This window comes from Carettochelys insculpta, chromosome 25, assembly GCF_033958435.1.
Source record: "Carettochelys insculpta isolate YL-2023 chromosome 25, ASM3395843v1, whole genome shotgun sequence".
Taxonomy (NCBI): Eukaryota; Metazoa; Chordata; order Testudines; family Carettochelyidae; genus Carettochelys; species Carettochelys insculpta.
The window spans coordinates 12,492,117-12,518,637 of NC_134161.1; the positions used below are offsets into that span (position 1 = coordinate 12,492,117).

A 26,521-nucleotide genomic window follows, 5' to 3' on the forward strand; every position below is an offset into this window, starting at 1 on the left:
ATGAAGTATGGATGCGGGGTGAACGCTGCAGCCAGAGCAGCTCTCTTCTCTGTACCTAAGTTACCCAGCTGCTTTCTTCCCCCACCCCCAAATCATGCTGCGATTCCTCCTAATTAACTGGCTACTTTTTCTCCTCTTCACAGTACTCGGCTGAGCCTGCTCTCCCTCCGCTCTCTGAACTAACTGCCAAGCCCATGCACCCAGGGAGTCTGCTGCTGCTGGAGAAGATTAGTATTTTTTTTCCTCTGGGGGAGGCGGGAGAGATTAAAAAAGATTGTGTTTTTTAAAGCAGATGAAAGGAGAGCCCAAGGAGAGATGCATTTGACTCTCAAACACGCTCCCTTCAAGTCTCCCTCAGCACTACTTAAAGGCGTTTCCAAAGCAAGACTTTATGAATGTGAAATGAACCCAGCGCCTTGTTCCTTTGCCACAAGAAAGCGGGGCGGGGTGGAGAAACTTATCTTTTGTAGACAATATTTCCTTTCCGGCTGACACGGCGCATCAGGCATCTCTCCCATCGGCCTCGCTTCAGAGGCAAGCAGTGACCTTCACAAAGTCACCGGGAGAGCATCGGCTCAGGGAATATCCTGCGGAGACAGGGCTGTAAGCTGAAATGGGCCAAGGAGTCTGCTCGGATCCAAAAGGCTTGGATCAAAACATCCGCCCTGCTTGTCAGTGCCTGAAGTCATGTTCCTGTGGCCCAGAGGAATGAATACAGAGCTGGGAGCCAGGAATTTTGTTGGTTATCCATTGGTGTGGCCTCCATCATCGGCTTGCCCTGAGAGGCCCCAACTGAGATCAGGGCTCTGTGGTGCTCGATGCTGTATGTGCCATTCTGAACAACGGTCCCTGCCTGAAGAGCTTACAATCCCAGGAGACAAGACAAGACAAGCAGGCAGACATAGAACAGGAGGGGCAAAGGAGGCAGTTACCCCCCATGCCTGGCATTTCAAAGGGGCCTTGAGCTCCAGCCACTGCCTCTGCTACTTTGGCAGTGGTGGTGGCCGGAGCTCTGGGCCTCTTTGAACTGCCGCAGCAGCACGGCACCGCCACTATGTATGGCTGTGAGGTGGCGGGGGGGGGGGGGGGCAGTGGTTCAGCACAAGCAGCCCTAGGCCCTGCCCCTTCCACTCTTGGCCCCGCCCCTTCTGGGGCATGAAGCTGGGCCCCCTCCCACCTTGCCTCAGGATGCAAGCAGGCTGTCAGCCTGGCTGGTAGGAGGGAAAAGAGAGGAAGTGACTTGTTTAAAGTCACCAAGCAGATAGGCAGAGAGATGAGGCAAAAGACAGATTTCCTTGCTCACAGTTCTGTACTGGGTCTACTAAACCAAGCACAATCTTAATGAATGTATCCTCGAAGCACTCCTCTGAAGGAAGGAAGAGTCATTATACCCATTTTACAGATGGAAAACCAAGGCTTGTGGTAATTAAGTTCTCTGCTTGAGGTCATGCAGGAAGTTATTCATAGAAATCCAACCAGACCTCATGAGATCCAGTCCAGTATCTTAACTGCAAGACCATCCATCCTCCCAGGTCCTGGGTTCCAGCCCAGCCTTGGTCCCTGACTCCCTGTAAGATGCCCTATAGCCTATTCTTCTCTGTACTTCACAGTCAGATGAGGGGAACACACACCTGCCTTCACAGGGGCATTGTGTGTGCAATGCTGTACACATCACGGGTGAAAACATCCACTTGATAGAGGTGTTGTGAAGTTTAATTAGCTGCTATCTGCATGGAGCTTGTTAAGTGATAGATAATTGCTAAATATTATTATCTCTACAGCTACAGCAGTTCGTTACAATAATGACTGGGATTGACATTCCTCTGGCATCTTTCATGCACCCAGATCTCAAAACACTTCATAATGAAAACAAGACTTGGCCTTTATTCGCTTTGTAATTTCCAAGCTGTCTGTGAGGTTGGGTAACAACATTACTACCTCCACTTCACAGATGGGGAAACTGAGGCAGGAAAGTGAGGGCTGAAGGTCCTACAGCAATTCAGTAACATATTGGGGAGTAGGTCTCTTGTGTCTTTTTTGATTCTGTTCAGACTATTCTCTGAGCTGCAAACGTAGCTTTGTGGATTGCTTGTATGCCAGCCTGCATAGTGTTCCCTGTAAGCTGAGCATGTGGGCAGCCACCCAGCTGATTAGCAGTGCCCACAGCCCAACTGGCAGCATGTGTTTCTACTGGTGGTGCACATCCACACATGCCTCGGTGCACATAAAATTTATTCCTCCCATGGTCGGAAAAAATAATTAGCGGGCTCTTACATTGCCCCTGTCACTGCTATATTGGAGTGCAGGGTTTTCCATCACCACTGAAATGCAGCCACCTCTGGCAGGGAATGTGGCAGCTGTTTAGTCTTGAGGAAGACTTTTATACCCGGTTACGACAGCAGATGGCGTTTTAGTTTTTAAAGAAGGTGTGATATTGGGATTCATGCACAGCCGGAGGTTAATGCCCCACTATGAAAAGAACCATGAGATCTTCACCAGCCACATGGACGGATATAGTATGCTACCCAAGGTCCACTGTGTTCTCAGAGCAAACACCAAGCAGCCACCTATCAACAAGCAGACTTGTCCCACACATGGTCCTCAAAGCAAGAAGAATTGTCAGTCAGGCTAATCCCACCGAAGGGCACCAGACTTGGCTCTGTCTCCTCCTGCTGGTCAGATGGAGAATGTGCACGAACAGCCATATCTGACAGTTTGAAAAATGTATTCTGGAGGCAACAGAGCAGAGGGGCGACTGAATGATTAATTGGAGGTATCATTTTGGGCAAGTCCTCTAAATTCTCATTAAGTCAAGTGTTGAGGCATCACACATTAATCCCAAATGCATCCCCTTTGGCCCAAACAAATAACTGTTCTATAATTCAGGAAGACCAGGGCGGGGCTTTTTCTCTCCAAGTATTCAGGAAATAAAACGTCACCCACAAATCTGTTAGGCTAATTTTAAATCCTGACAATTCAGCTGCATTTCAGCGAGAGAAGAGCTATTTATTAAAAGTCACAGTTCATTAAACCGAACGCTGCCAGCATGTTTACTCAGAGAAACAGGGGCTGGGTGTGGATCTCAAAGTACTACAGCTACCCCCAAAGGAAAGAGAAGCAGGTCCGTTTTGCCTGCCTTAAAAAAAAATATCTCATGTGAACCTTCTCTGTGCTACTGCAAAACGATCCACGTACAAATGATCATGATCCACAGTGACTGACCCCGACGGAAGAGCTGACGGAACAATTGTGGCCAGGGACATACAATAATAGACAGGGCTGGGCGATATTTTGCAGGTGTCTGTGTGGGGTCACACAGCACCTAGTGCTGTTCTCACGCTAGCCCGAATATGTTATTTAATGGGGTGCACAGCTATAGATGCCTGCTACATTCTGCTGGTCAGCTCAGTGCCTCCCACTACCATGCGGTGATAACACCTCCACATCTGGGAGTCATCAAAGAGGAGCTTAAATCTCAGCCTAACCCTGCCCTTACAATAGGCCAAACTCAAGGCCTGGATCTCAACCCCGCCTCTGAATCAGAATCCAGATCAAAAACCTGCCACTCAGGCCCATCTCTGTTACCCACGACGAGGAAATGATTTCAGAACAGGACTTGTTTCTTCCTGCTGCAGAGACAGAGGAGATGAAAGTCTGCAAGCAAAGGAGAGGCACAGAGAAAGGGAGGGAGACTTTCTGACATGATAACAGGTCTATTTAAGAACAGCCAACGCCTGCCAAAAGCTACCAGATTGTGCCACTAGCTTTCTCTCCTCCGAGCTGCAGCCTGACATCTCTGTCAGCTCCCCTTCTGCTGTGCCATTACACCAGCCTCTCGTGGGACAACTGGCTTAGCTGCGGTGATGAGGACGCAACAGCAGATGCCCTAGGACAGAGGCGTGTGTGGGGAGAAAGGTCTGGGGCTGCTTTTTTTTTTCAGTGCAATACAAGAAAATAAAGGGAGATAAAAATAAACTGTGCAAGCGCCCCTCAGACACCTCCTGCTGTCTGTGTAGGTTGACTTGTTTTTAAACCTTCCGAATGGATGTGGTTCATGCCCAGCTCAAGCAGACATAGCAGCGAGGGAAGTGCTTGTAATCTCTTCACTCACCCCCAGCCCACTACCCCACGAGAAAACCTCCAGTTGGCTTTGAATCAGATCCTTCTAGCAGAGGAACAGAGGGTCCAGGCTAAGGTTTGCTCCATGTGCCTGCTGCCAGCTCTGCGCTGGCCTGGGAAACTCTTCTCTCACACAAGGGTTACGTAGAGGGGGGCACACCCACTGCTTTGTGCTCCCTGAGACGTAATAGGCAACTGCGTCCTCTTCCCTGATCTGAAACCTTTGACTGCCGTGGTGACACCAGCAGACTCCTGCTGGCATATTGTGCACACCAAGGGCAGCAACAGCTTCCTTAAGAGGCACAGAAACAGCCCCAGGCTTGTATGCTCCCTATAGAAAAAGCCTCCCCAGTGACTCTCTCCACAAAACCAACCCCTCTGGGATCTAGGTTGAGGGTTCCATGTGGCATGTAGCCAGGGCTGTATTCAGCCCAAGCTGTTACGGGCCCTGGGCCTAAGGCCATGGGTTCCTGAAATCACTGGCTTCTCTATTTTTGGCGGATGGGGGTGTTGTTTTGGTGAAGCTACAAACTAACCCAGCTACCCGCCTCTGAGATGACTGTGTCAGAATCTCAGCATTTGGCCACTGTTGTTTTTAAGCTATGGGGTCCCCCATCGCCCTGTGGCCAGGCTACATGAGAAACGACAGTAAGGCGTAAGCTTCATCAGCACGGCAAGCAATCACCACAGCCCAGGATCCAGCGAGTTGCACTGCACTGTTCTCCTGGTGCTACCGTCCTGGGTGGAGTGGTGCTGTCTGAGATAGCATCACTCCTGATGGCAGCTAGGAGTTCCTGCAACTCCCAGCACAGGGCCAGCATCCTGAAGGCTTCCATCCTGGGTGACCCTCTCATGTGAACAGCCCATTGGTATTGCCCGTTTTATTGACCTCAAGGGCCAAAAGACTTCAAGGTGTTGCTCACTGTGCATGGTTAAATCCCAAGCAAGCAAAAGTTACTTTAGGTCTTAGCACAAACCAACCTTCAAACATCACCCTGTAAATCTGCTGGGCCCAGGATAATAAATGGAAAAGGGGGGGCGGGGCTGGCTGTACAAGGTCATGGCTAGCTCACATCTGGGCTCTAAGACTACCTCCATCACAGACCAGTCCAACCCCCACACCCCAATCCCCTCATCCGCGGTAACATCTGGGCAATGTTTAGGCAGGTCCATACTGATCCAGATAACACAGACCACTGTATGTCTGGCCCTGTCTCCATCTTGCCTCTTGGCCTGGACCAGCTGGGTTGATACCAAACTACAGACTTGCTGATAGTACCCTGGCCCCTCTTTGAAGAGTCTTTGGGCAAGTCTATACTTACCTGGCGCTCGACACGCTGCGACCGATCTTTCAGAGTTTGAGTTTGCCACGTTTGTGAAGATGCGGACAAATCGTTCTTTCTGGGCTCGGCCGCTGATGGCTATTGCATAGATTACGGGACATCAGCATGAGCCCAAACAGCCGCAATCTATACTAGGGCTGAAAGTCAAGTCTGATATATCCCTTCTAGCTACGCTATGGTGTGCACCTTCCTAACCATAGAGACCCCGCTGCCCCAGGAGAACATAGGAAGGGAAGGAGCGATACCAGCAATGCTCCAGAGCAGACAGGAGAGGGCGGTGAGGAGATACCATGTCCCCTCTCTCCCATCTGTCAAATTCATCCCAACAGGAGAAATCCCAGAGAAGATATTTTCCCCAAGCACAACTGTCTCACTGCAACCTTCACCCGCACACGAGAGAGACAGTCCAGCATCACTGCAACGCCTCCCTTTTCGCCGTGCCGCAAGGCGCACGACAAAAAGGTGAATTAACATTTTAAAAGAATGTAAAAACCCTGAGCAGGTCTAATGATGATTAATAGGGAGCTAGAAGGGAGGCCATGACCTGCAAGTGTCATTAAATGGATTGGCAGGTTTCTGAGCATTAATTATAAATAGCCATTGGAGTGTTACTACTTAGCAGGATGATGATAAATCCAAGTCACAGAGAAAGGAGGGGCCAGGAGTTAGAGAGTGAGAAAAGTTTGTGTGGGAGAAAAGGCAAAAAGAAAGAAACATGCGAGCTGGAGAGGGAGGGACAGAAACAGGATAAATGATGGATTAGGCCCTGCCAGCCATCCACACTCGCTAAAAGTTTTATACCCCAAAAGCTATAAAAGCAATATTCCTTTCTGGAAGACAATCACCTCGGTTTCCTCAGGGATTTGAGCTCAAATGGTGCTTTGGCTTTCCCCCGCCTCCCCCTTTATATTTACTCTCCAGCCTGCTACTGAAGAAGGGTCAGCGCATGCATACAAATGGGGAAAGGAGGAAAAACAGACTCAGTGATGGACAGACAGGACCAAGTAGTGGTTACAACTTCCCCGCAAGCCCCAGCTCATTAGCAGAGGGCCTATAAGCTGCAATAATCAGAAGCCGATCAGGTTTCACTACCATTTACCTGTTATGGTTGATGTTTTCCCCAGCTTTAATGTGCATTATTCTCCAGTTGCATGGGTATTATGAAAGCACATGTTCTGGGGCAATGTGTCACGTATTACCTCGCTTATGCTGATCCATTCAGCCCGCTCCTAATTTGTAACATTCTGTACCAATGATATCACCATGGTTATACTAGCTGCATTGTTACTGTCAGAACTCAGTGAGATCTTCCCAAAGTGTTAGGAGCACACGAAAACACTGAATGTCCATAGGATTTGTGCTTCTGTGTCACACAGGTGCTTTTGTAAACCTCACCCTCCTTGAAAAGAGAAAGAATTAGCCAGTACGGCTATGTCCTGCTGCCTTGTACTAGATGCAATCAGCACTGCTCAACTGTGTGTCATAAGCCCTGCACTGCCATGGGAGATTCTCCTTAAGCTAAGTATTGGTTGGAAAATGGCTTACCTCCGTCCACGCACACAGTAGTTTGAAACTTTTTATGAAACCATTTCAATGAACTTCAACCAACTCTTATTCAGTCCACTTCAGGATGGTCCTGATCTGAGTGACCCCAGCATAACTCCACTTTCTTCTGTAGCATTACTGTAGATTTTACAACCAACATTTTGGGCAGAAATGGGTCTCTATACCATAAGCAACTGGAGCCTTTAAATTTCCTTCCATTCTGTGGGGATTCTCAACCCTGGAGAATGAACTCCATTGAAGAATTCTGCATGAAAAACTCCATATCTTTCCTGCATGATCTTGTGAGGCTCCAAAGTGACAGTATTTCTAGCATAGTTACATGCACAAGACACATTTATATCACAAATAGCAACAGACTTCAAAGATACACCACTAAACAACTGAGGCAAGTTTCCTATGTCGCAGACAGTACTTCACACCACAGCTGTTAAAAGCAACAAACATGTGGTTCACTTACACATTCTTAGCAATCGCAGGAAAACAAAAAGGAAGGGTGGCTATCTGCATTATGGATGGTATTCCATCAGACCCAAACCTCTGCACCTTTTCAGTTTCGTCATTTAGATGCCCAGTCTGATCTGTACTAGCTGAATGTCTTAGCATGGTTCCTTTGGGATGAATGAGCCCAAAGAAATTGCAAACTAAGCTTCTGCGAGAGAACCTAGGCTTTGCATTAGTTGGGGTAACACTGAACATCACCCACAAAGCAACCTCATGGGTACATCCAGGGATCCACATTAAACAAGGACTCTCATCACTCTGCATTACCCATAGAAACACATGACCTAGTTACGGGCACACTGCTAATCGGGTGAGAGGTATTTGAACCTCTCCTGAGTTGCCGTGTGTGTGCATAGCTTACAGGGAACACTAGACAGACCCCTTCACTATCAGTTCCACTGAAACTGAACCACCAGGAAATTGTGTCAGTTTCACAGAAATATTTTAGAGGGGGGAAAGGGGAAGCAGAAAAGTTCTGACAATGTCAAACTGTCCCTCTCCAGCTAAAGGACTGGATTTTTCCCTTTTGAAATGGCTTCTTGTTTAGAATGTTTAAACTAGCATGTGACAACTTCAAGGGGCTTTGGTTGAAGCTCTCTGGCTTGTCCCTCCAGCATCTCACTTGTCTATAAAACAAAGAGATATTTGCTCTTGACTCCCAGAGAAGGAGGAGTGGGTCTTAGGAAACAGCCAGATCCTAAGACCCCTGTGTTTTTTATCACTCAGCCAAACGAAGTAATAAAGACCCAGAACAAACTGAGTACGGACCTCCAGCTCTGTACTGGGACTCAATGGCAAAACACCCTGTTGATGTCAGCAACATCAGATCTGACCAAGCCCTTAAAGAACAGTACTCTGGGTAACATTCCCTATTCTGCAGAGAGCCTGCACCAATGAAATCTCAGGTTAATTCTCCATAGGAAAGCCATTGGTTCCCCGGCATGGCATTCACACTGCCCGAAAGGTGAGTGGTCACCAACACTCCCTTTAATTTTTCCCATCCATGTGCAAAATAAATTTTGTTATGTGTACCAAGGCATGTGCACCACCAATAGAAACACAAGCAGCCGGCTGCAGGTGCTCTGCTAATCATGTGGGAGGCATGTGAATGTCTCCTGGATGGCCGCCCAAGTGCTCAGCTTGCAGGGAACACTGGTGCTCACCCGCTTTTTACATGCTCCTATCCCAAAAGGCAGCGGCGATTAATTGCATGCAATGAGATGCTCTGTGCTCAGCTGGGAGACATCTGTGCCTCTGAATAGCAAACAGATCCCCCTTGTATCTTTGGGCTCTGGTTTTTACACTGATTTCTGATTTTCTTACTTAGGAAATTTGGGTGCCTGCCCAAGTGAATTTTAATGGGAATAAAACCAAATCCTCCAGGCAGAACCACATAGCTCAGCTGTATGAAGACAGTCTATATATACACATAAGCCCAAATCATGTGGATTGGAATAATGGATATTCCTGGGTTTCTCTTTTTATTAAGTGTCATTATCTTGGCTAGGCCCTTCGATAGCAAGTCATTATTTCAGCTGATTGGAAAACAGCATTGAAAGACTGGGTTCTCCAGTACAATTTTCTTCATATCCTATTAGTTGCAATACAATTACAGTGAATGCATCAATTCCTAGTCCCGGCAGCAGCTGGAAGAAGCCACCTATTAAAAAGGCAGTTTATTAATGGAATTGTACATCCAGGATTAATCGGCTTGCGTTGGCCATTTACATTTCTCATTCCACAAGCACTTTTGTTTGCTTAATAGGCTGAAGTAGCTTGAAAATGACACCAACTTAATGCTTCCCCCAATTGCCGCACGCACCGCCAGTAAATTTAATATCCCTTCCCTTCTCTCATTCCCAAATGCTGTTCTGGGATAAAATCTGGCAGATGTCACCAGGGAACCACATGCAGCAGCACAGGCGAGGAGTGGAGCGGAAGCAGGGGCTCTTCAAAAGTGCATGGCAGAGCTGGGGAGCGGATTTGGGGGTGGAAATTTCAGTTTGTTGGCTAACAGGTTTTAGGAATCCTTGTCCTAACAGCAGATAAATAAACCACCAACATGATCACCTACGTAAAGGGTCGGCAACTTGCAGCTCTGAAGCCACATGGGGCTCTTCAAGGACTTCTTTGTGGCTCCTGACACTATAATTGCAAAGAAAATAAAACCTTCTTGGTTATTTTTGATAAAGAGTGAATGTCTACAAGCCCAAAAATGAACCACTCACACCTAAATAGCAAATGATATGTTATCTAGAAACATTAGGGAACCCCCCCTTGCATCCTCCAGAGTGAGAGCGAAGGTTCAGAACTGAAAGTCAGGAAGATAAAAGTCCAAACACACACATAAAGTGGGAGGAAATAAAACGTAAAAAGTTTGTGAACATCCTGCAGTAATCATGTATCACATTACAAATCAGTGTGCATGTTGTCCTTAAAATAGGGATTCCAAAGAGTACAGTTTGATGTTATTTATTAAGGACTGTCTCATATTCAGATGCACTGCAGCTCTAGAAGTATTGAGTTTTTTTACCAAATTGGAAAAAATGGCTCTCCTTGCTAGTTTGGTTGCCAACCCCGGCCTAGGTTGAGACAGACAGCTCACAAGCAAGGATGGCAAGTAGGTAGGTAGAAACAGTGCACAGAGGTAGATCAGTAGGTGGGTGGGGGCATACATAGGTTTTAGACCGTCAGGAAGGCATTCTTGATGATAACTAAACCAAGAGGGATTGATTGATCTTTTTTAAAGGGCTGCTGTTTGGACAAATATCTTCTGATTTAGAGCTTGCTTCCCTCTCTGGGCCCATCAGAGCCTGGAAGTATTAGACAATCTTGTCATGCAGCAAAGGCCAGGCCCTTACTGGAGGGCATTTGCAAGAGGCAGACTGATAGGATGGATGTGTGATGGAGGGGCAGCTGATGGGCTCTTGTTATCAAGGAAGGGGAACGTGGGTTTCTCCTTACCTATTTGGTTAGCCCCTTGAACAGAGGATTTCCAAATCTGATAGAATATGGTTGATTTGCTTTAATTAGCACAAAGGACCAGGTCTTAGGAGGACCACTGAGACAAATCTATAACAAGTATAAAAATACCAGGACTCTGCCCCCTGCCGGAGTCCTGGTTACTCACTCAGCCACGGCAAAAAGTTCTTGTTCCTTGCAGGCGTGGAAGGGGCTGAGGGATCTGAGGATGATGACTGGAGATATCGGTGATTTTATTAGATAACAACCAAGTCCCACATCCTCTCCATAAATGCTAAGCCAACAGCACCACCCTAAGAGGACCTCTTCTCTCTTTCCCACAAGCCATCTTCCAAAAAAGGGGATTGTCATATACCAACCATCAGATGACAGCCTTCTGGGTAGCATTCATGGCTCTTGCACTGGCTTAGAGTGAGATTTTAAATGAGACAAAATTAACGGTTTAAAGATAAATCTGTGTCGATAGATAGGATGTTGAAATGATTGAGCTAAATCAAATGCAATAGGCCATGTGGCTGCTCCTACTTCTGTTTAAATCTAAACCAAAACAATCTGGTTAGAATCAGCCAGGCAATAGCATAGGCTCCATTGACATAAACCCAATCTCTGAAACTGAAATAAAAGCGTGCACACACAGGGTCTTCACTCATTTAAACTAGATCAGTTGAAAGTCTAAATCAAGTCAAATTAGGGTGAGTTTAGAACTCTCTGGCTCCTCACCTCTGAAGTAGGGTAATGGCTATCAATGGTTGGGAATCTTTTCACAAAATGTTCCCCCCCCACTGGGAAACGTTGGTTGATCAAAATCAAAAGGGTTTGAAGGAAAGGGTTGGTTTCAGTTAACTTCCTTTTCTGGAAAAAAAAAGTCAAAATATCCCATTTTGGCAATTTCTAGATGAAAAAGTTCAATTTTGGGGGTCCAAACAATTTTTCATTTTACGCTTTTTAATAAAAATACATGTTAAAGGTCACAATTGAAAACGAGATTTTCAGCTGTCAAAAAATGTTAGCTCTTTCAACTTTCTGTCTCAATATGGGATGGCAACAACTTTCAAAACCTCCTAAATTGTAGCAAGTCAAGGAAACAGTGTTCTGACAGCTCTGGCAACAGCTGCCTCCTGTCTCCTGGGGCTGCAGACAGGCTCAGTGAACTAATGCTTTGGAAGGGCTTGAGAACTTTGGAAGAAAGCCCTAATCCAAATGGAGTGTGCTCTTAAGGACTCTGCCCCATTGCTGCCCATTAACTACTGTGATGCAAGACTGACTCCTAACTGCCTGGTTGGGGGTGATAAATGCAGAAGCGAAGAGAACAAAGCACCAATAACAAGCCACAGGACACCACCTATGAGGAGAGAAGTACATGTGTGCTGCCTAACCACAGATCCACTGAACACATCCCATTGCCCAAGCCCTAGTGAGACGCACACGTGAAATCCCAGCCTTTAAATGGATCTTAACCAAATGTCTTTCTTTCCAAACTCACCCCCCACCCAATGGGGGAGTTGTGTGCAGATCACAATTGATGGACACCAGTAGAATATTAAACGCCAAGCTTCCATTCCCAGACAGGATCCCTGCAGTTAGAGCAAGAACTATTGTCTCTCCACGAGGAGATTACTCGGCAGCAGAAGTCGATGCGTGTGGAAGCACAGTAATATACTATGACTTTTCCCTTTAATGGAATTTTTCTAGCCAAGTAGGAAGAAAAGACTCCATTAACCATACTACAAAGGCATCTACTTATTAGTATTTTAGAACAGCGGCAAAAACATTTCTTGAATCTAATTATTGCTGACAAATATGAAAATTGAAATCAAAGTTAAATTTTCAGCCACAGTGCCTCGCACGGCAGTGGCTCACTGACTCCCAACTATTGCATCAACACATTTATTCTGCCAATCGCTCTGCCGCAAATTGGATATTTTCCCCCTCCCCATCCCCTTCAGCCCCTATATGTTTTGAAGCATTAATTCTGACATATTCATCTCAACAGCCAGGGCCAGGTAACTAACTTTATGTTTACCAGGCACACACTGCTGATGGATCCAAGCTAAATATGCAGGGGAGGAGGAGGGGGGATTTTTCTCTGCCCTCCGCCCCTCACATGGTAACTTACAAGACATTGCAAATTCCTCACAATGGGGGGTTCTGAGAAAAGCCATGTCAACATATCCTCTGCCCCCCACCCACCAGACTTCTGAGCGTGCTGCAAAAAAATCAATCCCTTTTGTCATTTCGCTCTGCTTGTGTGAATGTTTAATGGATGTCGAGGGAACTAATGATCATAGCTAGGAAATTCATTTTAGATTTGCTATTTATAAAGTACTTGGTGCTCAGGTGGGAAATTAACATAAGGAAGGAGGAAGAGCCAAAAAAAAGAGAGAGAGACATGACAGGCTGTGGGGCCAACCGATGGGAAAAGGCCTGACAACACAGAAAGATTATAAGGAGCTGGATTTACATGCACACAGCTGAAGACCATCCCCTGCCTCCCGAGCACAATCGGTGTCAGGCTTCTTTGCGGGTGATGAGGAGAAGGAGGAGGCACACACCGAATGTAACACAGTCACAACCTGGGTCTTGGGTATGCTTCAAACTTAGGTCGGTGGAGCTGCAATGCTCCGGGGACGTAAAATCCACACCCGAGGGCCAGAGCTATGCCTGACTATCCCCCCACTTGGGCCCAGCTAGATCCTGGGAGAGTGCGTCCAACGTTTTGGCACTGACAGAGGCTCTGCCTTGGTGGACTTGACCCGTACTGCAGTGTTAGGCCAGCACAGCTAAGGTGCCTCTAGGACAGTCAAGCCTCCAGCCAAGTCGCAGGGTCCCTCTCAGAATGGCAACCAAGGCCCAGTCTGCACAAGGCCATGTTCCTACCCAAGTGCATGTGTGTTCTCAGGAATACACGCCCACCCCGACCTGCACCATCTCTCTGGCACACGCTCTGCCTCAGACACACACGCCTGCCACAGCCTCTTCCCTGTCCCTTTCACATGCAACCCCACTGTGTGCGGCTACCGGAAACAAGAGCAGCACCTCCCCTACTCAGCTACTTTCATGGCAGCCACACCAACAGCACAAGATTGGCTCAGCCCCCCTTGTGGGCTCCAATCACATGGGACAGCCCTTCAAGCGAGGGTGGGCAAAATACCGCCCGTGAGCTAGATCCGGCCCAACAAGCCACAGCATCTGGCCTGTGGCCCAGAGGGAGCCTGTCCCATGCCACATGTGCTCCCTGTCTGCTCCACCTCCACACAGCTGCAGGGCCATGTGCTCTGAGCACCACTGTGAGCTTCGGGGTGAGGGAGGGAGAGGCTTCATGTGCTCATGTCCCCCCAGGCTCCCACAGAGGAGCACATGGCTCCCACAGCTGGCAGCTTTGAGTCGTGGTTGGGGCAAAGCCGGCAGGGAGCCGGCCTGAGCCACCTGGTGGGCTGCTAGCCAGGAGCTGTCTAGATAAATGCCTCCCAGCCAGAGCTTGACTGTGGTACTCCAGCCACTCCCGCAGCCCAATCTCCTGCACCCATAACTCCTACCAGATCCTTCACCCCAATCTGCTGTCCCAGGTCACCACCCAAACTGTCTGCACCTCCCCCCCATATCACAGCCCCCTCCCAGAGCTTGCACTTCTCCCTGCAGGTCAGAACCCTCTCCTACATCCATACCCCCTCCCAGACCCTGCACCCCAATCCCTTGACCTGGGTCACAACCCGGTCCTGCCCCCAAACCCCAGGCCAAAATCCCCTCCCAGACCCTGCACTCCCCACATCCTTTCTCCCAGTCAGAATCCTCTGCTGCTCCCACACTCCACCCACTCCTGTACCCTGCACATCAGTCCCCTCTCCCAGGTCACAACCCCCTCCTTCTCCCAAACTCCCTCCCACACACCCTCCTGTACCCCAGTCCCCGACCCCAGCCTTCCTTCTGCACCCAACCTCCAGCCCAGGCCCCACATGCCTCCATTAGTAGCACAGAAAAGTGCAGCCCTTGACCACTTACCAAATTCTTGGAGTGCCCCCTCATATAAAAATTGTGCCCAAACCTGCCTCAGAGCCACTATCCCCACCTGCTGCCCCACAGCAAATACAGTCTTCAAGCAACAACGGCCTACACCAGCCTCAAAGTCCCATCCATCCCAAGACGTCTCTTGAGACACGCCACAGAGAGCTGTGGGTCCAAAATATTTTTACCTCATTTTCCTTCTTGCACTCTCCATATGCTCCTGAATCCTCCGTTATACCTGGATTAGCTGCAAACCTTCTCTGATTACCCCATCACTGCTGAAACAGACAACCTGTTGCCACGTGTTTTGATTACTGAATTCCAGGGGAGTTCCTATTTGTAACACAGCCACATCCAATACCGTCCTCTTCGCACACGCAGTCATTGAGCTACTAATTTGCCGTCTTTGAGGTTGCTTTTCACTTTCTGATTTCCCTCCCCCCCAATAATAGGCTTTGTATGAAGCTCTTAAGCTTCTGAAATAAGTTGAAAACAGCTTTTCTGGCCATTTACATAAACACAAGCGGATCAGAAGGAATAAGCGTGGTTCATTTGGAGCAGGGGAGAAGAGACTTTGGAGCTGGCTGCTAATGGGATGTCGGTGTGTGAAGCTTATGAAGATGTTGACTTGCAGAAAAGTGGCATGAAAGCGAGTAATAAATAATGCAATTTCTAATGCTGGACAGACTGACATTTAGCAGTCAGCATATTCCCAAAGCAAAAACTAACAAATCACGCTCCCAGGAAGCACTAATCTCAGACACACCTTACTGGGAGATAATTCGCTCCCATTAAATCCCAGCCAAACAATTCCAGGGCTATCCGCCATTAGGCCAATTGTTGAGAACACTCTTCTGGCTGTGGAAATCGACACGGTGAAGACTTTCCGACATGCTTCCCTGTGGCCTTTGAATTCCAACGTTGCTTCAAGAAGGGAAGGTCGCCCTTAAAAATAAATCCGTCACCAAAGTCAGGAACTCCGGCTTATTCAATGGATTTCCCTTGCAGAGCAGGAGGAGTTTGAAAGGGAGAGGAAGGTATTAAAACAAGTTGCCTCACTTCACTTCAAAGTCCACCCTGATGTTTTGGTTGAGTTTCACATTTGAGTGTTTGTCGTCCTTTTAAAGGGCTGGTGTGTCGCATTCAGGGTTGTGGCAGATTGAGAGTTTGTTGCTGACAGCAGAGTCCCTTTACACGATGCACTGGACAAACACATGGGAGGAGAGTCTCTTACTCACAAGAGGTTACCATCTAAACAGGCAATGCAAAGGAGACAAACAGGCAGGCTTATCATACTCATTTTGAAGATGGGAAACTGAGGCACAGGGAGCCAAGGAATCAATGGCAGAGCCAGGTGTAAACTTAATCTCCAGAATACTAGCCCAGTGCTGTAAGTACAAGACCGCTCCTCTTCCTGGCAGTTTGCTACTCTGACCACTATGCCCCACCACCTGAATTCAAGGGGGCCACAACCTTGGCCTGATTTTTAAGTGCCTGGAGCCTCACTACTCACGGTCAGGTCCGGGGTACAGAGTCCCTCTGGAAATCAGGTCCCAGTAACCTCACAACGTCTTTGACAGACACTTTTCTGATCACAAGCTCCCTGTATGACATGTGGTGCTGAGCTCTTTTAGCTCCCACTGATGTCAATGACAGCCCAGGGTGCCCTGCACCAGACACACGCTCAGGAGGTCAGGTGAGTTCTGTCTGGCAATTACACACCATCCCCATTTCTGTTTCCTAGAGAAGGGGATGCTGCAGGACCAGCCTCGGCGTCGGTGCCCTTCGCACGTTTAAGGAAATATTCAAGTCATCTCTACTTTATTGGTGTTGGTTCACTGGGATTCTAGTTCTCAGAAACACTTGCTACAAAGCTGCTTGGGCCTGCAGCCTTCTGCTCTGCCTACAGCTCTGTCTTCGCGCTCCGCCAGAGGCTGGCTTGGGCTCTCTCTGATTAGCAGGCTGCACATGCAAGAGATTGGGGAGCAGGAGGCAGGAAGAGATGGGAGATGCCAAAAGCTAGATATTGTCTTTAGTGCAAACAGTTGACAGGACAAGGGGGGTCAAAGGGCCAATTAATTTACAACAGCTTTCAGCGCTGGACATATTAACTGTAAGCGCATCAAAAATCCATGATATCCTCCTTGGCAGGAGATAACAGGGAGCGCGGTGAAGACATCACCTCTGATTTATTATTAACCAAGAGCAAGGCGCACACTGCTGAAAGGATAACTGGAGCTGCAGCTCCCAAACCTGCCGGGATGATGCAGCACCTGTGGTTTGCAAGCACAGATGGTCACGATGGGTTCAGTGGCAATCCAAGGAGGCTATCTAAGAGGAGAACCTTTGGGGTTATCAACCCTCTGCTTATTCCAGTGAAGAGGGAAGTGAAGAAAGAGGACGGGTTAATCGGTTCTATTTCACACCCCCAGAGCCTGTGCAAACCCTCCTTTTTGGGGGCAAAAATTTCCACTGGAGCAGGTGGGAGATTTTCCCTCTTTTAAGGATAGAGAACTGCACACCAGGATTTCTGGGTTCTATGCTTGGCACTGAGATGGGAGGGTGCTGGGTGAGAAAATTAATTCTAGAGACAAGAAGCCAGCCAACTGGCTTGGCAGTAGGTCAGCTGAGAGCCAGGATTCCTGGGGTCTGTTCCCAGCTTTGCAAACATGCTGTGTAACCCTGAGCCAATCTCCAAACTGCCACTAATAATCTCAACCCTCTAAACAGGTGGCAGTCCCACCCTGGCCCTAGCTCAGCAGTCACACCTGCCCTGACTTGCTCCCAGCCTCCCCTCCCTGAGGTTTCCTTTGTATTACCTACCAAATGTCAGTTTTGCTCTGAACTCATCTGGGGATCCTGCTCTATCTCCTGTGTCCCTCACCCCTCCTCTTACTGTAGTTAATCCACCTGCCAAGATGAGGTGGCCAGGTGAATGGAATATTTCATCTGTTGACCTAGCACCACCTCCAGGAGCAGTTAGGTGCACATAGCTGCTTCTCTCCAGATGTGAATTAATCACACTCCAAACACACATAGCTAAAACAGTGTAAGCTGGGACTGAAAACCAGCCCTCCAGACTCTTGAGGTGGACCAGAGGCTCAAAGCCTTCACCTTGCCCCAACAGACATCAGTGAGAATTTTGCCCTGGGGCTCTGTGGGAGCAGGGCCAGGCATTAGTGCTCGCAGGTGAAAGTCACCTCTGTGCAGATAGACAGCAGGGGGTCTGTGCCCACAGTTAAGGGCCCCCTCAGTCTCAGGGAAAGCACAGACCCCTGCACCAGGGTGAATTTTAGGGCTGGCCAGTGTTCCCTGTAAGGTGAATGCTTGGGCGGCTGCCCACCTCATTAGCAGAGCACCCACAGCTGGCAACATGTGTTTCTATTGGTGGTGCACATCCGTACATGCCTTGGTGCACACAACAATATTTATTCTACCCATGGATGACAAAGAATAGAGGGGACGTTGCAGAAAATATTTCCATTTTCTGGAAACCTGGGAATTTTGAAATGTTTATTCTGATGTAGGACAAAATGGAGAGCTTTGGAAATTAAGACAGCAGGAGAGGCCTTTCCCCAAAGTCTGTCCACCCCCCAAAAGAGCCAACAGCCTGGAGCAAATCAGCTGAAACAGGGATTTGACTCTTTATCACCCGTCTTCCAGGTGTGTCCCCAACCCCCAGGCTATTAGCAATTCTGGGATGTGCTCTTGCTATTACTCAGAAAGACCTGAAATTCCACGCTGGACCTAAGAAAGCTTCATGGTCCAATCGATACATTTCTACAATCGAGTTTCAGTTGCAACAAAGCCACATTTCTGATGAAAAACCATTGTATCAAAAAGATTCCCAACTAGTCCTAGTGAATTTTCCGTGAACTAAGCAGAGAAAATCCACCCTCTGCTGCCTCATTTTATACTAGACAAGGAAAAAAAGGATGGAGAGAAGCTCTCCCATGATCCCTTAGGTCAGAGAATTCCCAGCATGGTTCACAATACTGTGAGGTGTTTGTAAGTTCACTGCAAAGTAGAGGCCAACTCCTTTTCCAACTGTATGTTAAGTCAGTGTGGAAGACACCAGCCCCTGCTAGCTTGACCCAGATCTGTCAACTGAACAGTTCTTTTTTCCCCCATAAGCAAAAATACATAAGGATTTGTTTTTTTAAGCTAAAGCAGCAAGAAAATAAATGCACCAAGGCTTAGAATATTGAAGGCACCCAAATGAAATCTATGGAGTCAGGGGTGGCAAACACACACCCAGGGTAATTGGGTGATATGTATGCCCAGTGAATTGTGGGGGAGCAAATGAGGTAACTGGTGTTTTTCCTTGGGGTAGGTGATCTGGTGACTGGTGGAGGCAGGGTTTTGTGTGCTGAGGAAGCTGATCCTGGATATGGCCAGACACAGGGGTAGATGGATCCCAGTGTAATCGATTTTGGAGGTTCCTACGGATATTGATGGAATCTCAAGTCTGTCAGGCAGATGATCAGAGATTATGGTGATCAGATCCTGGCCCTATGATTTGCTCCTTTCATTCCACTCTGGCGACAAGTTTCCTAGACAGCAACGAAGAGTCCTGTGGCACCTTATAGACTAACAGAAAAGTTTTGAGCATGAGCTTTCGTGAGCACAGACTCACTTCATCAGATGCTGTTCATGGAAAGTTTCCTAGAGTGTCTCTCCTCCTGGGGATTCCCCATTCGGCATAATTTGGCCTAGTCTAGCTGATTCCTATATCACTTCTCCTGCGGTGCCTGGTAAAAACGACAGTAGCAGATGCAGCTGGCCTTCCCCAGGTGATGGAAGTTATCAAGGGAGCTGTTTCTAGTTGACAGAACGTAGAGCAGCCCCTGAGCTGCTCTAAACTCAGCCGAGACTGGAGTCAGTATTAATCCAGCCTAAAGATCAAGGAGCCATAATCAGCTTCCTTAAGCATCCTTCCTCTGTCTGCTGTGCCTGTTCAAATAGCTGGCTCTACCTGTACGTATTTGGGCACATATAGGTAAAGAGATTTTTAGTTCTGGCAAAAGACACCAGACTAACACCTGATGGCCCCCGGCGAGATACATACGTGGATTCTAGACATGGCTAAAGCCTCAAGTTCAATATGTAACCGGAAGGTGTGGGTTGCCTGCTGGGTATTTCAGGAGTGATGAGGAGGGAACTGTCCCCTTGCCAGGCTGTTTTGCAGGAACTGCCTGGAATGGCAACACGGGCAAGAGGAGCTTGTGGATCTGCACCTCTGTCAGACACGCCACAACTCTCAAACACCCTTTCTGCTGGGTGTACTCCCCCGTCGCCTCACCCCGCACACACGTGGCTTGTGGTACCCAGCCCCACACCCCACCCACTTCAGAGATGAAGCAGCACATTTTTGCAGCATCTCAGAGAGGAACAGCCACAACGACTTGGCCAATTGCAACATTGCACCCAGTAGGTGGCAGTGCATCAAACACAGGGCTCCGAGAAAATAACACAGAGGCGTCATGCCAGGGCTGAGGCTGGGCAGACAGCTCTGGGCATGGCAGATCATAGCCCCAGCGCCTCTGGGCTTGGCAAATCAGATTTGAAAGTAAATAAACTGCTTGAACCCCAGCACCTCCTTCATGACACACAGGGTGACACGTGAGGGGAATGAGGGAATCACACGCCCCAAATGCTGTGGGTGGGAGGGAAAAGAAGCCAGCCAGTGGGAAGAGTAGCAGGGGGCAGGGAGCCCACAGCCAAGCAGGGATCCCCACTCTCCCCCTGCACTTACCAGCTGCAGCAGAGAAACTGGGGGAGGGGGGCTTAGTATCCACAGTAGCTGCCCAGGTACCTTGTTCCACTTTCCCAATGCTGCTCATGAGCATGGGGGTGGCCAGACCCCGCACTGCCCGCACCAGCCCTGCAGCCCTCAAGTTCCCCCCACATCTGCTTTCATTGGTGGAAGAGCCAAGCAGGAGGTAAAACAAGGACAGGGATAGACAGGGCCATGGGTGGATGGGGGGTGTCCTGGCCTTTCCTCAGGCTGGGGAAGAGGAGGGAGTGTCACATGGCCAGCGTCCCCCAGTTGCCTCTGATTACACATGAAACACTGCCTCTGTCCGCTGAAATACAAGCTAAATTCCAGCACAGCTTGCTGGCCTCCAGCGTTCCCTGTAAGGTGAGTGCTCGTGCGGCCACCCCAGAGAGTTCAAATGCCACCCTACTGATCAGCAGAGCACCCGCAGCTGGCAGCATGTGTTTCTACTGGGGGTGCACATCTGCACACGCCTCAGTGCACGTAAAATTTATTCTGCACATGAATGGGAAAAATCAGAGGAACACTACTTGGGACTGTTGAGTATGAATGACCCAGGTTTGAGAAGTGCTGGTCTAGTTAATATGTGGTCCTGCTGTGAGGGTAGGGGACTGGATCAGATGACCTCTCAAGGTCCCTTCCAGTCCTGGGATTCTGGAACTTCTTTCCTCTTATGTGCTATAATTGGGTTATCTCACCCTGTACATATCAATTATCATTATTAGCTATTAAGCTGTTGTTGGCTGCTCTCGAGGTGAATATCAAGTTTTATTGACCTGAGTGGTAAATATTGACCGAAGTGAAACTCAACCTAATATTTTCTTCAAGGGACAATAAATCTTAATACTTACCAAAAGAAGTCGATACCTGTGATTTTAAAAAAAACACACAGAGATGCATTGGCAGTCATCCTGCAGTACAAACTGCCAAAGGATTTTTTTTCCCCTCCTCTTCTGAAGCTAGCACAACTTTTTAGCAGGTGGGTGTCACAATTCCCATGCTATGTGGCTCGGCACAGAAGGAGATGGTAACACTCACCAGCCCACCTAAAATCCTAACACGTGCCTGAGGGTTGCCGACAGCTGCAGCGTACAGAAGTGTAACCTACCGATGAGTGTGAACGACTTGTCCCCTTTTATGCCCAAGCCACAGAGAAGAGGAGTCTGTTACAGAGCTGGCTAGGAGCTTTTTCTCTTCACCTCCAGCAGCAGCTGATGTTTTAAGCTCTGGAGGTCTCCAACAGAGCTGGGTTAACTCTTCTGGGGGCCTGGGTCTAAGAGATTTTCTGTGCGAGGTTCAGTGTGCAGGAAGGGGCTGCAGGTTGAGGCAGGAGGATGAGGGCTCTGACTGGGGGGTGCAGGTTCTGGGGTGTGGCTGGGGATGAGGTGTTTGGGTTGCAGGAGGGGCCCAGGCTGGGGCCATGGGATTTGGAAAGTAAGATCAGGCTTACGGCAGGACGTTGGGGTAGGGGTTACAGTGCAGGAGCAGCTCAAGGCTGGAGGTGCAGGAGGGACTCAAGGCTGGGTGGGGGCAGATGGCTTTGCACTGCTCCATGCTCACCTGCAGACACCACCCCCTCCTCAGTTCGCATTAACTGTGATTCCTGACCAATGGGCTCTGTGGGAGCAGAGCCTCCAGGCGAGGGCAGGGTGGGGACAGAGCTGCCCAGTGCTCCTTGTGACATGGCTCCAGCCCTGGGGTCGGCGGGAAGCAGCATGCAGAGCCTCCCACAAACAAGGGCTGGCCTGGAACACAGGGTCTTTAGTGGCTGCAGCCTAAGGACCCCCTTAGCTCAGGGCCCTGGGCTGCAGCCTCTACAGCCCCTTGCTTAATTCAGCCCTGGCCCTCAGGTAGCGTTCAGTGCGTTGGCCAACATAACAACCAGAGACAAGAGGTCAAGGATCATAACTGAATGATCCCCACCAGCAGGGGCAGATCCCAGGTCTAGAAATGGTCAAAGAAAAACAATATTTTTTCAAAAAAAATGCAGAAATTAAAAAAAAAAATCAAAACATGTTTTTTAACCGTACATTTAATCTGCTGCACCCAGGCCTAATAGTTCCAATGCACAGACCTTCAACACACAAGCTACAGAACTATAGAGCAGGTCTTTGAAATCTGGACTTTTTCGCAACGTTGACATTTTTTCCTGTCCCAACTCAGGCCAAAGTTAAAATCTCATTTCCCCGCCCCCGAGAGCCAGCCATCTAGACCAGCTGAATCAGAACATTTCATTTCAATCATTCCCAAATGTTCCAGTTCTGACCATTTGAATGTTTTCTTACCTCATTTGAGTACTGTAAATCTAACAAGCAGTTCTTAACAAAACATCTTTTTGAAATGAAAAAATCCCAGAACTTTGGTTTCAAAAGCTGTCAGAGCTGGCTGTTAAAATCCCCTCCCTCCCCATATTTGGAAAGCCCAAGCAGTGCATCATTTCGTTAAACCAGCATTTACTAACCAAAAAAAAAAAAAGGTGAAGAATTCCCAAGCAGCTCTCCTGATAAGGTTCAGTATAGTTACACTTTTCAAACCTCCCATGCAGACATGTCCTGGGCTATGCCACTTCTCTGCCCTGCTGCATATGGGTCTGCTCACCCACTTGCAACAGCACTAGTTAAGTCATGTTTGTAACTGTGGTCCACACAACTCCTCTGGTTCTAGAGCACCAAACGCTGGCCAGAATGGGGCCTGATGACGGGAAACAGAATCCAAGCAACTGCTTTTCCTTCCCTGGTGTGCTGCCCCACAACCACACCAGAGGTAGAACCCTCTTTGGAATTCTGCTGATCCTAGTACTAGAGATTCTTAGTGGCAGCTATGTGAAGTTAGTTTGGTGATGGGGAGGACATTTGGGGTGATCTGACTGCTTTCTCCCACAGTCATTTTCAGGCACTCCAATGGGAAAGACTGCCACACACAGAAAGAGAGATGGCAGGAACAGGGGGATCGGAAAATAAAACTGGTCAGAAAGCATTAACAGGAACAAACAAATTCCTCTAAGAAGAAACAATCCAATTGCTAGAAAGAGAAACCGGGGGAAGCAGTATGACCTGTTAGGATGGGTCTAACTCAGGAACAAGGTGGGGTGTGTGTGTGAGAGAGAGAGAGAGAGAGAGAGGGACAGCTCCTTCCGCCGCACATTGGCTCCACAGAAATCAGAATCGCTTACCAATCAACCTCAGCTCTTGGTAGAGGCCAGAGCCCCAGGGAGCTAATCATCTGCCTCCCCCCATCTCTTCTCCATTAATCATCACTGATACCGAGGAAATTCTCCCCTACAGGAAGCATGGGAATGAGGGGAGCAAAGGGTGAGTTCCCAGGCTGCCGTGGGCACCAGCCACCTTTTCAAGAAGCAGGGAAAGGCAGGCAGTAGCAGCTCAGGCAGAAGGCACAAGCAGAGAGAGAGGCGGCGGGGGATAAAACCCTGGCAATGTGAACTGCATTCTAAACAGCCCCAGTGGATCAATGCAATGGGGGGGGGAGATTATTGCATTCCAGGCCAAGGCTTCCCAGGAGCGGTGGGAGTTTGATGAGCCAGAAATCGCTGGCAGCCTGGCATCTCCTCCTCCTTAAAACAAAACAAGTCGCCTGGCAACACTGACCTATCGCTGCACCAGTCGGGCCTGGCCATTAAAGATGGCTAGTTTTATAGCCGATTTCAAAGTCAACTCGTGGTCCATGCCTGGGAGAGGAGGGGAGAGCCGGGCACGCAGTTTCCCCTCACTACACAACAGTCATCAATGGCGTGGCCTGAGAAATCCAGGGAGCAGAGTGTGGAAAAAACTCCAGCCAGATATGAGCTGGAGCCCTCAGGAAAGGGGTGAAACACCCTGTGAGCAAGAGTTCTGAAGCTGGTAGGCTTCAGCTGATGGCCCAGGAGAGGCAGGGGAAAGCAGCTGCTCTGGCTGCACTCTGGTATGGGTTTCTTGCACAAATCTGACTTGGTTGCGAGCACAGCCCTTGGTCTCCTAATGCAGGCAGCCCTCAGCTCTACCCTCTCCAGGAAAGGGAGCAGACCTGTAGGCCCAGGGCTCCTGCTGGCGTACATGCACAATCAGTCAACTCAGTGACACTGACTCACACCAGGCCCAGTCCTGGGCATCCGTGAGCGCTCTCCAACTACCCCAAAAATCTAGCACAGTGGTTCCCAAGCTTTTCACTCATGCAGACCCCCAATTACTCCCCCAGACTATTCCTGCCGCCTCCACCCTCATCAAAGCCAATCCTCACATGCAAAAGAAAGCCATGACACAGATTTTCAGACAGCAAATAACATTATGGGGTGCTGGTTAATTTAAAAACAATAATTGACTGCAACTTTGCAATTTATTTAAAACTTAGTTTTGATGAGCATTTGTATTTATTTTTTCCAGGGACCCCAGCTTGGGAACCACTGCCCTGGAGAACTGACCCTGTGCACAGCCCTGGATCCCCACTGGTGCCTTGGCTGCTGTGCAGGGCTTGAGCCCAGGGTTGGGGGGGTTTGAGCCAGAGGTGGCCTTTGCAGGGGGGCGACTCTGCAAGATGGAATCAGGTGCCACGTTTTCGGCAGGAGCTAGGAGCGGGCTGTAGGCAGGGCGCATCCGCAATTCCCGAAGGAGTACTGAGCGAGGGGAACCATCAGCCGGACCCCACCCGGCCCTTCCACATCATCTCCACCTGACTCAACAATGCCCCACCCTGGAATCTTCCCGCCAGCTGACCCCCGGGGGCGGGCGCGTGGCCGGGGCGCAGGCAGCCCGCGGGACCCAGCGGAGCTCAGCTTTATATAATGAGAGGGCACAGCCAGGCCGGCGGAAGCAGCTGGCTCCAGGAAAGGCGGCCGGCAGGGCACCTCCAGATGGCGGCAGCCAGGGATCTAACGCGACCTGACACCGGCTCCCCCGAGCAGCGCGGGGGCTTCTCCCTTGCAGCCCCGCGCTCCGCTCCGCTCCTGGCCGGGCTCCCGCCGAGAAGCCCCCGGGCAGCGGCTCTGCCCTCCCGCGGCGTTGGCACTTCAGCCACGCAGCTGACCTCCGGCCGGAGGGGCCGAGCGGAGCGCCCAGCAAAGTCTTCCAAGGGCCTGCCCTTGCCCGTGGAGGCGCGGGGGGAAGCCAGGCACACGGGCGACAGAGGGGACCGGCTCCCCCACGCCAGGCACCCCCCCGCCCCACACCAGCCTGTTGGGCGCACCCTTCCCAGCGCAGGAAAGTTGGGTAGTTGGCGAGGACCCCGGTGTCCGGAGCACAGAGGGGGAGGCGGGTACATCAGCTCTCCCCAGCACAGCGGGGGTGGGGGCTCGGCAGGTGCACGGCGCTGCACGCTACGGTCCGGCGCACACAGCGCGGAGGTGCCCGGCCGGGAGCAGCCTCCCCCCGCTCCCTCCTCACCCGGTGCAGCGCCGGGGGCTGACAGCGCCTCCCGGGACACCCCCAGCCCCGGCATCCCCCGGGGAACTTTCGCTCCCCCGCCGCCGCGCCCGCAGCCCCGGCGGGTTGACTTGTCCAGCGGGAGGGGGCGGATCTGCCGGCAGACCCCCCCCCCCGGGGCCGCTCGGACTGGAGCCCCCCCCCCGGTCGGTGGCGGGTTTTGCAGGGGGGAGGGGGCACCTGGGCGATCCCCCCCCCGGCGGGTCTCTGCACCGCCGCACCCGGAGCGTGTGACCCCCTTCCGCACCCCGGGCAGCCCCCTCCGGCCGCCCCGGCACACGCGGCTCCCCCGCCCGGCGCAGCCCTACCTTGGAAGAGGCAGAAGGCGGCCAGGCCGGCCAGGATCGCCCCCGAGAGCGAGCGGCGCATCTCCCCGGGCTTCTGGGCGCGGGCTGGGGGCTGCGGGGCTGGCACCGGGCTGCGCTCCGCGAGGCTGAGCTCCAGCGCCCCCCACGCCGCCGGCGGAGCCCGAGTGACTCGCCTCGCCTCGCCGCTCGCTGAGTCGCTCCCCTCGCACTGGGCCAAGCGGGCACGTCCCGCCAGCCGGCCGGGGGCAGCCCTCCTCCGCCGCGCAGCCATTGGTTCCGAGCCAGGGATTGGCAGAGCCCCCCCCCCGCCAGCCCGGTGCGCAGGCGGGCGCCAGCCGCCGAGCCCCGCGGGCCAGCTGATTGCACAGACACGTGCGGCCCGGGGGGAGATCCCCACCTCCGCCCCGGGGCCTTCCAGCAGGGGGCGAATTGCCCCCATCTGCCCCCCCTTCAGGAAGCGCCTCCGGGCACGCAGCCGTGTGCTTTGCAAACGGGCCGCCCGCTGATCCA

At 50.4% G+C, this 26,521-nt stretch overlaps 1 protein-coding gene across 1 annotated transcript in view; it reads right to left on the reverse strand.

Moving 5' to 3' along the window:
* The window catches only part of LOC142001463 (neurotrimin), a 709,680-nt gene extending 683,538 nt beyond the window's left edge, over positions 1-26,142 (reverse strand). The window contains exon 1 of the mRNA XM_074976709.1: positions 26,012-26,142. Coding sequence (XP_074832810.1) covers positions 26,012-26,072 — 61 coding nt within the window. The 5' untranslated portion in view covers positions 26,073-26,142. The remainder of the gene's footprint in view (positions 1-26,011) is intronic.
* Between the last annotated feature and the right edge of the window lie 379 nt (positions 26,143-26,521).